Source organism: Lynx canadensis, chromosome C1 (genome assembly GCF_007474595.2).
Source record: "Lynx canadensis isolate LIC74 chromosome C1, mLynCan4.pri.v2, whole genome shotgun sequence".
Classification (NCBI taxonomy): Eukaryota; Metazoa; Chordata; class Mammalia; order Carnivora; family Felidae; genus Lynx; species Lynx canadensis.
The window spans coordinates 107699997-107712858 of NC_044310.1; the positions used below are offsets into that span (position 1 = coordinate 107699997).

At 50.9% G+C, this 12862-nt stretch overlaps 1 protein-coding gene across 1 annotated transcript in view; it reads left to right on the forward strand.

The window, feature by feature from the left end:
* Nucleotides 1-3331: 3331 nt before the first annotated feature.
* LOC116738217 overlaps nt 3332-12862 on the forward strand; it is a 98954-nt gene continuing 89423 nt past the window's right edge. Inside the window, exon 1 of the mRNA XM_032594100.1 lies at nt 3332-4036. Coding sequence (XP_032449991.1) covers nt 3332-4036 — 705 coding nt within the window. The remainder of the gene's footprint in view (nt 4037-12862) is intronic.

The following is a 12862-nucleotide window of genomic DNA, read 5'->3' on the forward strand; positions in this document are numbered from 1 at the left end:
TCCTGGAACTTTGGAGGCTTGGGACTCTTTCAGGTGCTTTGCTAAGCTCCTCACAGTTGTCTCGGCCTCTGCTTGACTATACTGTGGGCCAGCTGTCCTGCATCAGCCATCATCACAACGCTCTTTACATCAAGGTCCATCCTGGTTCCCATCCTAGCTCTAAGCACTAAGCAGAGTGTGTCTGCCTACTTCTCCTGATGGCTCCTGGAGGATACCAGAGTGAGCTCCCCTTGGGCCTTCCCTAATTTCTTTCTGCCCTTCCCAAATGCCACTATTTCGGGATACCAATTTAGTTTGGAAGTCTCTGTTCTCAGAGCATTTCAGATCATCCCAGGGATTCATGAAAATCTGACTTACAGAGTTGGGCATGACAGGGCCAAGGCAGTGGGGGAAGGGAAGCCCCTCTCTTGGGCACTGCCTCCTGGACTGGCCAGGAGGGGACACTAATGCTGCCACATCTGTCTGGTGGCTGACCACCAGTGGTTGTGCCTCCTTGGCTGTCTGAGCTGTCTCTCTGCAGACCTGCTCTTATATCAGAGTTCATTTGGTCTCAGTTCAGCATTTTACATTCACTCCAGAGAATTGCATCATTTGGTGTCAGCTTGGCTTTCCAGCCCAAGGAGCTCTTTCAAATTCTGTTTCCAATGTGTCTTGATTTGTCCCCCATTTGGTGACTGCAGTACAGGCAGGCTGGCTTCTTGCCAAGGAAGCTGAAGGCTCATCCTCTCCCTACCTCAGCTCCCCAGAACAGGCACACAAGTGGGGACTCTGGCAATCCTCAACTTTACATCTTGGGAGCTGATCCAGGCCCAGGGACCCAAGGGGTCACTGGCAGAGGTTGAGGCAGGCCAGAGGCTAGGAACAAAGCACAAGTGTTTGGGGCTGCAGCACGCTCAGGGAGAGGAACCAGCATCGGCCTCTCCAGAAGGGCATCTCTCTTGTAGTCTCAGCTGCAGCTGCCAGCTGCTGTGACAGCTTCTCCTGCTTTCTGCCTCTTCCCTGAATCAGCATCTCTCCACCTGTCTATGGATTTGTGGCCTACTCCACAATCTTCCAAAAACCCCATCATGCAAGATTAACTATGGGTGGCAGCTGTTCTTTGTGACCCAGACCCTGGCTGGTGGTGTAGGCCCATCTACATGTGCACCTGGAGACTTGGGACAGAGGTGTAAAGCGAGTGAGAGAAGGCTACCAGTGAGGGGAAGCACGGTGCTCCTGAGCCCTGTCTGTCTGCCAGAGCCTATACTCTTCCTGTTGCCCCAGTGCCTCTTGGCATCTGGTGCAATGTTCTGTCTCTGACCACTTGACTCACCCCCTGACTTCCTGAACCTGCTTCAGGGCTATATGTGACAGACTCAAAATCGGGATCATAGAATTTAAACACTGTGCACGCACTTAGATCATTAGAAACCATGTCATGCAAATCCTTCTGAAAACCAAAGGGGCCTGCTGCCATTTGGTTTAACATACTATTTTTAGAGTAGTTTTAGGTTCACAAAATTGAGAAGAAGGTACAGAAATTTCTCATATGCACCTACCCCACACATGCACAGCCTCCCCATTATCAGCATCTCCCCACCACAGTGGGACATTTCTCATAATTGATGAACCTACATTGACATGTCATTATCATCTGAAATTCATAGTTTACATTGGTTAGGGTTCACTCTTGGTGTTACACATTCTATGGGTTTTGACTAGTACCCACCATTGCAGTATCATGCATAGTGTCTTCACTGTCCCAGAATCCTCTGTGCTCTGCCTATTCATCCCTCCCTTGATGTCTAACCCCTGGCAACGACTGATGTTTTTCCTTTCATCTTTTAATAACAAAAGAGTGCACACCCTTTAACTCTACAATACAGTCAAGTTTCCCCAAAATCATGTTCTCCAGAAGGAAAACTCAGACATAAGACTACATTTAACTTACTTACCCTTCATCACCCAATGTTGTCATTTCCCCCAAGACTGCTGAGAGATTAAATGGCAGAAAATATGGCAAGGACCTAGTTCAGGGCTGAGACACAGTGGAGGTGCTTGTAAATGGAACTGTTAGGATAGCTATTATCTGACCTGGGGTATGTCTCTCTGTTAAACTCTGAGACTGGTCCAGACCCCAGTTCCTGGTCCAGGGATTCTCTGAATGAAGTCCCAAGATCAGCAGCAGCAACAGCGTCACTTGGGAACCTATTAAAATATAAATACTAAGGTGGCACCTGAGTGGCTCAGTGGGTTGAGCATGGACCCTAGGCAATGAAGAGTAAGGATTGGGATCCAGGACTTTCTGCTCTGGTCTGGCTGCTCTGAAGGTCTGGGAAGAAGCAGAAGTAGGCTGGGTGTGGGGGAGAAACTACTCTGCCAAGAAACACTGGACATGTGCTGCTGGTCAGAAATAGTAATCAAAGGGGCCAGAAATTGGGGAGGCCTGCAGGAATATGCAAAGCCAGTCTGGTCAGATGCTAACCGCCCCCCCCCCCCCTTAAGGCTCTGGATCCCAGAAATGGTAGGTTTGGAGCAGGAGTACAGTATGACACCCATGGGCCCTTGGCACTTTTCCTTCCTGGGTCTCTTTTAGAATAAATATATATAGATACAGATACAGATATATAGATATAGATATGATTTTAAATATATTTTTTACAACTGTGTTTGTATAAAGATTAATATAATCCAGGCTGGATATTATTATTTTACTCAAGTTCTTTTGTTTTTAAAAGCAATTAAAATTAAAACATTTTAGTTGGTTCATAAAAATCTTGTGGTTCTAGTGGCCCGTGGGAGTGTCTCTTGGACAGGCCTCCTGTCCTAAAGCCCCACAAAGAAAACAGCGAGGACTTCCCTTTGCCCCTGAGGGACGATTCCCAACTTATACCCTCCCTGCAGGGACGCGACTGGAACGGCAGGGAGAGGAGCTAGAGTGAGTTCTTGAGCAAGAATTAGTCCTAGGGATTCTAGCTCATCCTCAGCGCTCGTCAGATACGTGAGCTCACACATGTTGCTGAGCCTGTCTGGGACTCAGTTTCCTCACATGGTAAATGAGAACCTCAGGCAAATGCTCTGCAGGCTCTCAAAGACTGAAAAGCAAAGCTCTCAGGCAGAAAGAGAGGCCTCCCCTGCCCGGGAGTGGGGGCAAAGTCTCAAGACGAGGGTATAGCGTACAGGCCCGGGACTCGGCGCGACGCGCAACTTGTGCCGCGTCGGGGCAGAAGCGCACGGCGCCAGTTCACCCGCTCCTTCTTAGAGAGCGCTCCGAGGCTGCCCGCAAGGGCAGGAACCCCGCGGGAGCGGTGGTGGGGCTGTTCCCTGGGGCCCCTGAGCCGCGTCGCCGCCGATGGCTCCTAGTGTCGGGACGGGAGCGGGCGGGGCGGGCGCCCGGGAGCGTCCCGGGAGACCCGCAAGTGCCCGGAGTGGCCGGGCGCGGGGAGGCGGGGCGTGCCTGCCGGCCCGGGGCGAGCGCCGGGGCGGGGCGGGGGCTGGCGTTCCGGGAGCGCCGGTTCGGTCGCTCGGCTGCGGGTCCTGCCGGCGGGCTCCGGGGCCCCGGCTCCGCGGGGCCACCATGCTCAGCGTCGTGCACTTCCTCCGGAGCTTCTTCAAGGTGAGAGGCGGCGTCCGGTCGCGCGAGGGGAGAGCGGGAGCGCCGCGCTGCGCCCTGGGCTGGCTGCTGGGCACCGCGTGGGTGCAGGCACCCTGGGCGCGCCTGGCCGCCCCCAGCTTTCCAACGTGCCGACCGGTGTTCAGAGAGTGTGGCTGCCCCAACCACAGGGAAGGAGAGGCACTGTGTCGGAGGCTTGCCTGGACCGTCCTCGGCGAGGGCGACCGCCGGGTGCCGGCCTCCTTGGGCACCTACTGGCCTTCGGCACGCGGGGCACTCGGCAGCGTAGGCCCCTCGGCGCAGGACGGCCGATTCCAGGAAGCACTGGCTTGTGCCTCAGCTAGTGGGCGCCCAGAAGTGTTTGATATTGTTATTACCTCGGCTGAGGGTTCCCAAGGGTACGAGGGAGGGGACCAACAAAGTTGGGGCACCATTTTGAGGAAGGTGTGTCTAAGCAGGAGGAGGGGAACAGGAACCTGACTCTCCCCAGGCCCAAAGTCCCGGACTGTTCACAAATGGCCCATGGGAACCCACTTATCTGGGGTACCTCTACCTCCCCTGCCCCCAGTGGGGGCCCCAAAGTGAGCAGTAGGCTCCAGGGCACTGTCAGATGGGGGAGCAGGGGGCATCTGCAGATTGCCAAGCTCCACCTCCCCAGGTGAGCAAGGTGGGAGGTGGGTGGGAGGGAGGCAGGGTGGGGTTGGCTCTGACTGCCAAAGCAACTTCGTACAAAAGAAGCAGGGGAGTACTGCCAGAGCTACAGCCCAAGGAGGAAGCAGCTGTGAGTGGACCCAGGACAGACAGTGGGGCAGTCCGTGGTGGGGGGAGTGGCCCTGCTTAGCAGGGAAGCCACTCTGTCCTGCCAGAGTGACAGCCCAAGGAGTGGGGGCTGTGAGTGGACCCAGAGCAGACAGTGGGGCTGTCCGTGGTGGAAGGGGGGGGGGGGTGCTGGCTAAGCAGCCCTGCTTAGCCAGAAGCCACTTTGTCCTCAGGGTGCAGACTAAAGGGACAGGTTCAATTCTCTGACTCTGAGAGCTCTGGGGAAAGCAGCAGGCTAGATGACCCAGAGCTGGACCTGCGGGAGTGCTCCCCTCAGCCTGTTCCTCAGCCAGTGTGGACTCATCCCCAGGGATAATGACTTGTTTATAAACTTAGCAGGGAAGAGGGATGGAGTCTTTCAGCTTGCAGGGTACTCACTTCTGTTAGTGACTGCAGGAGATGCCTCAGAAGAACATAGGAGCCCGGCTGGTATCAGAGTTGTGGTTCTGAGCACACAGATGCCCTCTTTGAAGTCTGATTCTGTCACTGACAGGGTATACAATCTTGGGACAGTCATTTAATTGCTTTGGTGTTTTATTTTCCCATTTCAAAAATGTGGGTGATAATTCCACATCTTCCAGAGTGGATGGAAGGATCTTATTACAGAATATACATGTTCTTATAAAAAGGTGAACCTGGGACCATGTTCCTTCCCGTCCATGCAGTGGCAGCAGTAGGTCACCTGGAGGGGAGTTGGCCAGGCAGAATCTGAGAAGCCTAGTGGACCCAGAAACTCACGGAGCAGACAGGTGTGGCTGGGGAAGAGGTCCCTAGATATCTCAGGGCAACTGCCTTGCCCATCTGCTGACTGGGACCCTCCTTGGAAGGGGGACCTTTGGGAAGGTGTTCTAAGGGGCACACTATCTCACATTCCCAACCTGTTCCGAGAAGGCTTTCTACCTCTCCTTGTTCCCAGACCCCATGCCTATCCTCAGGTCCCTGGAGGTGCTGAGACACTTCAGGCCTCTGTCTATACACATATGACGACAATCAGATGTACCTCTCAGAGGATCTCTCTTTCTACTGTCCTTCAGAGCCACCCTTGGGAGGGGCCCTGAATGCCATTACAGTCCACTTCTGGCTGTGCAGGTATATCTTGCAGAGCCACCTGTAAACACAGTTCACACATGTTCTTCCTCAGACACTGGTCACAAAGAATGCTCTATAAGGCCACAGGTGCAGGAAGTGAAGGGAACCACTTGCTCAAGTCACCTCCTGATCCCTCCTGGGCCTGGGCCTGTCTTGATGGGTAACTGACTTGGTTGTTGGTTGATCAAGAACACTGCTTTGTCCTAGGAAACTCAGATCCTTGGGTCCCAGTCAGACTCTGGTAGCAGAGACACAGATAGGCTCCACCAAGGCCCAGGGCAAAAACAGTCCCTCAAACCCCAGGCCCCAAGTAAGACTTGCTCCAGACTCTACACAGCATCCAGTGCTGCTGTGGGCACTCTTATGCTATGGGGTCCACAGGGTGTGACACCTCACAGTGCAGAGGTGGACTCTGCACTTGGGTGGGTCCCACACAAAGCTCACTGCCTTTGGGATCACTCAGCAAATGAATGGGAGAAGCACACCCAAGGAGGAAATATGTTGCCTCAAAACTCCACAGGCCCACCAAGCATTGTGAAATCTTCCTTCATGGTAGGGGGCCAATGTCTAGCAACATGTCTTTTGCTTTTTATTTTTCTTAATTGTTTTTAATTGTTTAATGTTTATTATTTATTTTTGAGAGAGAGAGAGACAGAGTGTGAGCAGGGGAGGGGCAGAGAGAGAGAGGGAGACACAGAATCCGAAGCAGCCCCAGGCTCTGAGCTGTCAGCACAGAGCCTGATGCAGGGCTCAAACTCATGAACCACGAGATCATGACCTGAGCTGAAGATCATGACCTGAGCTTAACCGACTGAGCCACCCAGGCGCCCTGCTTTTATTTTTTTTAATGTTAATTTATTTATTTTGAGAGAGAAAGACAGAGACAGAGTGTGCACATGTGCGTGAGCAGGGGAGGGGCAGAGACAAAGGGAGAGAGAGAATCCCAAGTGGATTCTGCATGCTGTCAGCCTGGAGCCCAACAAGGGGCTCAATCTCATGAACCGTGAGATCATGACCTGAGCCAAAATCAAGAGTTAGACACTTAACCAACTAAGCCACCCAGGTGCTCCTCTCTTTTATTTTTAAAGGGCTGTTCCAAAATGTTCCATACAACTGTCCACCTCTACTGCCTGCCTGGAGCCTTCACCAAAGTGGAAGGTCCTTCTGTTTTCATGGAATTTAGGTCCCACACTCTGGTGCACAGTAGGGTACCTTGCTACTTGCTGTTCTTTAAGTCCTGTCAGTATGATGTAGTTGACCAGCATAAGGTCCTGTGGGGTATAAAGGTCAGGGTTTCTTCTAACTAAATGGTGACACAGAATCAGGGAGCTACTGAAGCCCTGAGACAGGTGGTGAAGTTTTGTTGCTGTCCCTGTCTTGAGGAAAGCAACCTACTTCTGTTATTCCTTTATGTTAAGATGGGAAACATACACACTCACACATGCACACACAAGCACAGTTTTCACCAAATCATTGGCCGAGGAGTGTAATAGATTTGTTCCATTTAAGAAGATCATTTGTAGGACAACATAGACCAGTCACAATTAAGCCTAAAACAGCGCACCAACATTCTTTAAGGTCTCACATATTCTGCGCAAGCCAAGCTGGGAAGTTGAGTAGGGATGCAGTAGAGATCTCCACCCCTGGTTGGAGATTCCTTACCCACCAGATGTTAAATATTGCTTATGATGCCCTATTTTGGAGGAGAGAGGGTGTTCCAGAGGCTTCTGGTAAGCATTCCCTACCACGAAAGTCTCCACATAATGGATGAATGAACCAGGGTGGAGTTTCTATCAGGAACTGAGCATGTCTCTGAGCTCCCAGGGACTCATTATGATCCCCCAGGAACTGGGGAATCACCCAGGAACCGGGGTGATCCCCCAGGAACTGGGGAATCACCATAGGACAGATTCAGGATCCCAGTGGGCTGCTAAGAGGCTGGATGTACAGCAAGTCCCCATTTATGACCTGGCATGCCTCCTACCTCTTATGGGCCCTCATTCCTGGTGGTGAGCTTCCTGACCTTCCAGGAATTAGTGTTAGCTGTGAGCCAGTGTTCAGTAATCCCTGAAGTCTAGGTATTTTTCTGTATAGGAGCCTTTAAAAGACTCACAGTATGTGCTTAGGATGATTTTACAAGTAACTACTCCTCATTGAAGAAACTTTGGATCTATTGTTTCAAGTCTGAGAATCAGGCAAGAGGAGTAGAATCAGGCAAGTGGAGTTTAATCAGTGAACATTTATTGAACACCTACTATCTGCCAGACACTGTTCTAGGCACTCATGGAGCCTTCTGTTTACCAGACCTAGTTTAATTCTTTTTAACATTTTTTTTATCAATATTACACAAGTACAATAGGACCCTATTGGTGTTGCTCATCCATTTTAGTTCTGGCAGCCCCATGATTGATTATTCAATGACAAAGAACCCCTGGCATCAAAAAATTCTGATATTACTTTGGCTTCTGGCACTTAAATACTGCTTCTCTTCCTTGTCATGCCAGCTCCTGCCATCCCATCTGTAGAATTCCCACCCAAACTAGCATCTCTCATCAGCATTGCAAGCTGGTAGAGAACAGTGTTTATGGCAGTTTTCTGAGATGTTGACATTCTTTTTGCCAAAGTAGTTTTTCGTGCCTTGGAGGTAGGGCATGTCTTTTTGATCCTCCAGGGGACATAGTTAGGGGATGGTAAGCAGGTTGCTCTTGATAAATCCATTCCAACATTCTATTCCTTCAGATATTTGGTTTCCTTCAAGGACTTTCTGGCTTTTTAGTTTCATTTCATGGGTTGGTTTAGTTAACCAACACACCACCTACTGGAACACAGGCTGACTCTTGGAGCTGGTACATTGACTCCAAAATGGGTGGTCATTCCCATATCAACATATTCATCCCAACCCAGAATGTTTTCCTTACCTCCTTGGTCAGATAATCCCAGTATCCATTTCTACCCACCCCCTCAGCTTCTTTCCAGTACATGTTAGCAAAATCATAATTTTCTGAAACATGAGCCCTTTCCTCCATAGTTTGACTTTGATTGGTTCCCGTGGCCATGCTGAGATCTGACTCTACTTTGAGTCAGGGCAGGGCAGGCAGGGAAAGGGAAAGGGGTAGACATGAGGAGAGGTGGGCTCAGTTTCCAGAATAGGGGCGAACAGGCTCTTGAAGCAGCCAGAGAGAGAAGCAAGGACTGCATGGGTTTATGAATTCCCTCACAGAGCCCCACTCCTAGGACCAGGGTTCCCATTTTTTTCCTAAATGACACTCTTTCACTCAAGGAGCAGGGAAACAATCCGTTCAGCTGCCTTTTTAATTCAACAACCCACAGATAGATGGACTCAGACTGCTTTGGTTTAGGGATGTCTCAGGCCTGTGATTGCAGAGAGAAGAGACACTGTCATAGTCAGTCCCTGGGAGCTCAGAGACTTGACTTTGTTATTCTCTCTTTAAGCTGGCCAGAACAGTTAGAAGCAAGAAGTACACCCCATAGTACTTGAGTTCTTTGTGCCTTTTTCTCAGGTTTTGTCGTAAGAGTCACTTTTCCCCCCAAAAGCCCCTACTGGACATTTGGCCACAGCCGATTTAATTAGAGGTTTGCCATGCATGCAATGAGATGCCAGAGTTCCATAACTTAATTCCCAATATACTTTCACTGACTTTGGCATCAATTGGGTGTAATAACCAATCTCAGACACTCTTTTCCCCTTTCCTGACAGGTCTGTTATCTAAAATCATCTTGGCACCAACTTCTTTACTACTGAAGTCTCTTGGTTGCAAAAGACAGACATGGACTGCAGTCAAGTGAAAAAAAGTAACTGTCTTGGCAGGGTGCAGGGTAGCTCACAGGGATCCAGAGAGGCAAAGCACATTAGGTCCTTCTAGGTGGGCCAGCTGCTTAGGATGCTCCTGGGGGACACTTTACTGGCTCCTCACTAAGGATACTGTCTAGCTCCCTCTTGTAGACTTTTAGCTTTGTCCTCAAGATCCAAGGTCCTGGCTGGAGGTTAGCTGAGCTGCCGTTTGAAAAGTAGGAAGAGAGGATATCAGCTCTCTTTCTATTTTTGACATGGGTAGGCCCCAGTGTCTGAATTCTCTTAGGATCCCCTCCTTCCTCCCAATCATGGCTGCTGTTCAAATGCTGGGCAGGAAAGCAGAAAACACCCCCTCATGGCATGCAATTAAGGGAAAGTTCCACCGGGACTCACTCAGCCTCCCAGCTTTGGGGATGGGGGAGTGTAAGCCCCAGGTGCCTGGGGACATTTGCTAGTGCGTCACCCACATGTTTGAACTTTTCTGGGTAAAGGTCAGAGCAGGTACCTGAGGCCACAGAGACCCTATCCTATGAGAGGTCATGGAGAGGCCTTCCCTTTGAGTCCTAAAGAAGCTTGTCCCACAGGATGGCAGAAAGGAGAGGGTAGATGGACAGGACAGACCAGGTATGGGGACCAGCTGCCTGCCAGGAAGCTGTCAGTACCTCCCCAGGGCTGCTGTCTCCCGGCCACCACTCAGAGACCCAGGGCTGTTCTCCTCCCTGGGGCCTGCTCTCCCACTCTGTCCGTCATGATCCTCAGCTATGGCCATAAGTCAGAGGCCTTGGGGCATGGTTCCCACCTTTTATTCTAGCCCCTCACTCTGCTATCTCTGCCAACTTGGGAGGCAACTATGACAAGATCACCTCCACTCAGCCATTCAACACATTCTTTGAGTACTTCCGTATTCTGGGTCCTGTTTTCTCCCCCTACACTGTAGACTCTGAGAGGGAAGGGCTAGGGGTTGAAGCATAGTGTGTCTTTGGAAGTGTGAGTGTAGCCTGTGAATTAACTGCAGAAGACCTCAGCCAGTGAGAGGGCCTCTTAATCCAGAGGTCCTGAGTAGGCAGGCAGGGTGGATGGTTCTGGAGACATGAACTCTTGCAACCTTCTCTCCAAACTCAAGTGAGCCTAGCCCTACTGTCCAGGCATGGGGTGGCCCAGCCTCCCCAACTCTGGGTGCCTGGCCTCCCCTTAGCTGTAGGCAGTGACAACACTCTACTACTTGCTGCATACTCAGCCAACTGTGAGATTCCAGGCACCGTTTGATAACCCAAGGGAGGGTTTGAATTTACTCTTGGTCTCATGTGGGGCTTACTGAGCCTGAATGTTTTGTTTGCTTCTCCTGCATGGTGGAACTGGGTGGCATGCTCGTGCTCTTTCGGGAGTCCTTTTGTGGTTTTTACATATCTACAGTGGGCAGTCTCTCCCTTGTCAGTTGTAAGGATGTGAGGTTTAAGTGATATTGCTGGTTCTGGCCCCATGCCTGGCTACTGAACCCTCCTGAGTTACCTAGTCTGAACCCTTTGGGGGTATGGGTGGTGCTGCCTGTGAGGCCCTCCACCCTCTCATCTGGTGACCCACAGGTATATCACAGGTCATTGGTTGGAGGCTCCCGCACACTCACAGGGTGCCCTGCATCAGGGTGCCTCCTCACTGCACCAGCCTCTTGGAGTTTCCTTGCCCCATCTGTCTCTCAGGATGCAGTGTCACCTTCAGTATGTCTTCCCTGGATGCCTCCCCACCCCCTTCGGGCCCCTTCTCTATGCTGCAGCTCAGCCTCCTGAGCTACAGGAGTTCAGTGGCTTGTAATTGTCTCTCACGCCTCCACACATATGTTCATTTAGATGTACCTTTATTAAGGGTCTTCTTACAGCTATTTCTGGTTTTCACTGTCCTTAGAAGACCCCATAACCACACAGTATAGTTTCCTCTTCCCTCAAATCCCCAGTTTTTCCATCTTACTCTGATGTGTGGCATGCCACAAACCCTAATGCAAAAACCAGCCTGATTACCTGAAGCTGTAGTCTTCCTCAGCCACAGTTGCATGTCAGAACCACTGGCTATACCCAGACCAAGTGAGGCAGAATTCAGGGCAGGGCCCTAATCACAATGGGTGACTCCATCGGGCAGCCTCGCTGAGAATTGCTGTACTATAGACCCTGGAGCTACCTGCACAGTCCATCAGAGCAGGGCCATTCTTGAGGCTTCGCTGGACTAAAGAGAAGCTGAGGTCAGACCATGCATTGCCCTCCAACCCTCACACCACCCTGTTATAACCGAGGCAGGGAGCATATACTTCCCTGCCCAGCAGACACCACCATGTTAACTGTAGTGAGTGTGGGTAAGCCCCATTAAGATGCCACTACAGACCCATCCCACCCAGGCCAGCTTGTTGTGCCTTGAGCATCATCTGTGTTTGTACCAAGTAGGCTGATTGATCTCTCCTTGACCACATTTTGCCTGTGAGCTTGAGAAGGGGTCTTCTTGGAGCAAGTTCTGGGTCTGGAAGCCACCTGCTGACCTGCTGTGGCACCTGCCCCTCCTCCTGGGTCCCCTTGTGTTGGTGGTGGGCCCATGGAGCCCCAGCATGGACCAGCTCTCTCACATTGCTCAGTGCTCCTTCATGTGAACCTGTACATCTCAGGGGTGTTGTGGAAGTTAGCTGGGATAGTGAAAGCATGGGAAAGCGTGGGACTCAAGCAGCTCAGAGTGAGAACTCAACAACTATTAGTTATCTCCTTATATTTTTCTTCCCCAAAACAAATGGGTTTTTTTTCTTATAGCCAGTGGAATTAAATGGAAACCCATGTCTTGTTACTGGGCTGTAATGGTGCTATTTATGCTGATGCCATGGGCTACAGTTCCTGATATAGGGACAAAGTCTGTGTTCAAGAGGAGAACACTATTAGAAACTCTCCTCAGAATGGTCCACACAGAAGATGGGAAAAGCCAGGGTCCTGGGAGTGTTTTCCTCCATGTGGACATTGAGGCTTGTGAGAAAATGGGAAACAGCTAAGTGGTGGTCCATCCACACCATGGAATACCATGCAGCAACAGAGAAAATGAGCTGCTGGTGCACTCACCAGCCTGGGTCACTCTCCAGAGAGCTAGGCTAAGTGTAAGAAGTCACAATGCTGTATAATTGCATTTATCTGAAATTCCAGACACTAATGAGTCTCTCGTGACAAGCAAACTCATCAGTGGTGCCTGGGGACAGGGTTCAGGGCAGGTGGGGGCAGGAGGGTGGGATGACAGAGGGACAGGAGGTGGTGGAGGCATACGTTGTTTTGAGTGTGGTGATAGTTTCATGCTTTGTACTCATGTGGGAAACCATCCAGTCATACTTTCAGTGAGTGCAGTTGTACCTATCAGCTACCTCCTACCCTGGCAGAACCGGCCCAAGGTCTCCTGGCCAGAGCCTCTCAGAATACTCTTCCTACTCTGAAAACAAGGCCCTTTCTGGGTGCCACATGCACAGAGACCATGCTGGTTAGTGAGAGCATGGAGACCCTGCCTAAAAAAGAGACAAGGTGATTCTGGCTTCCTCA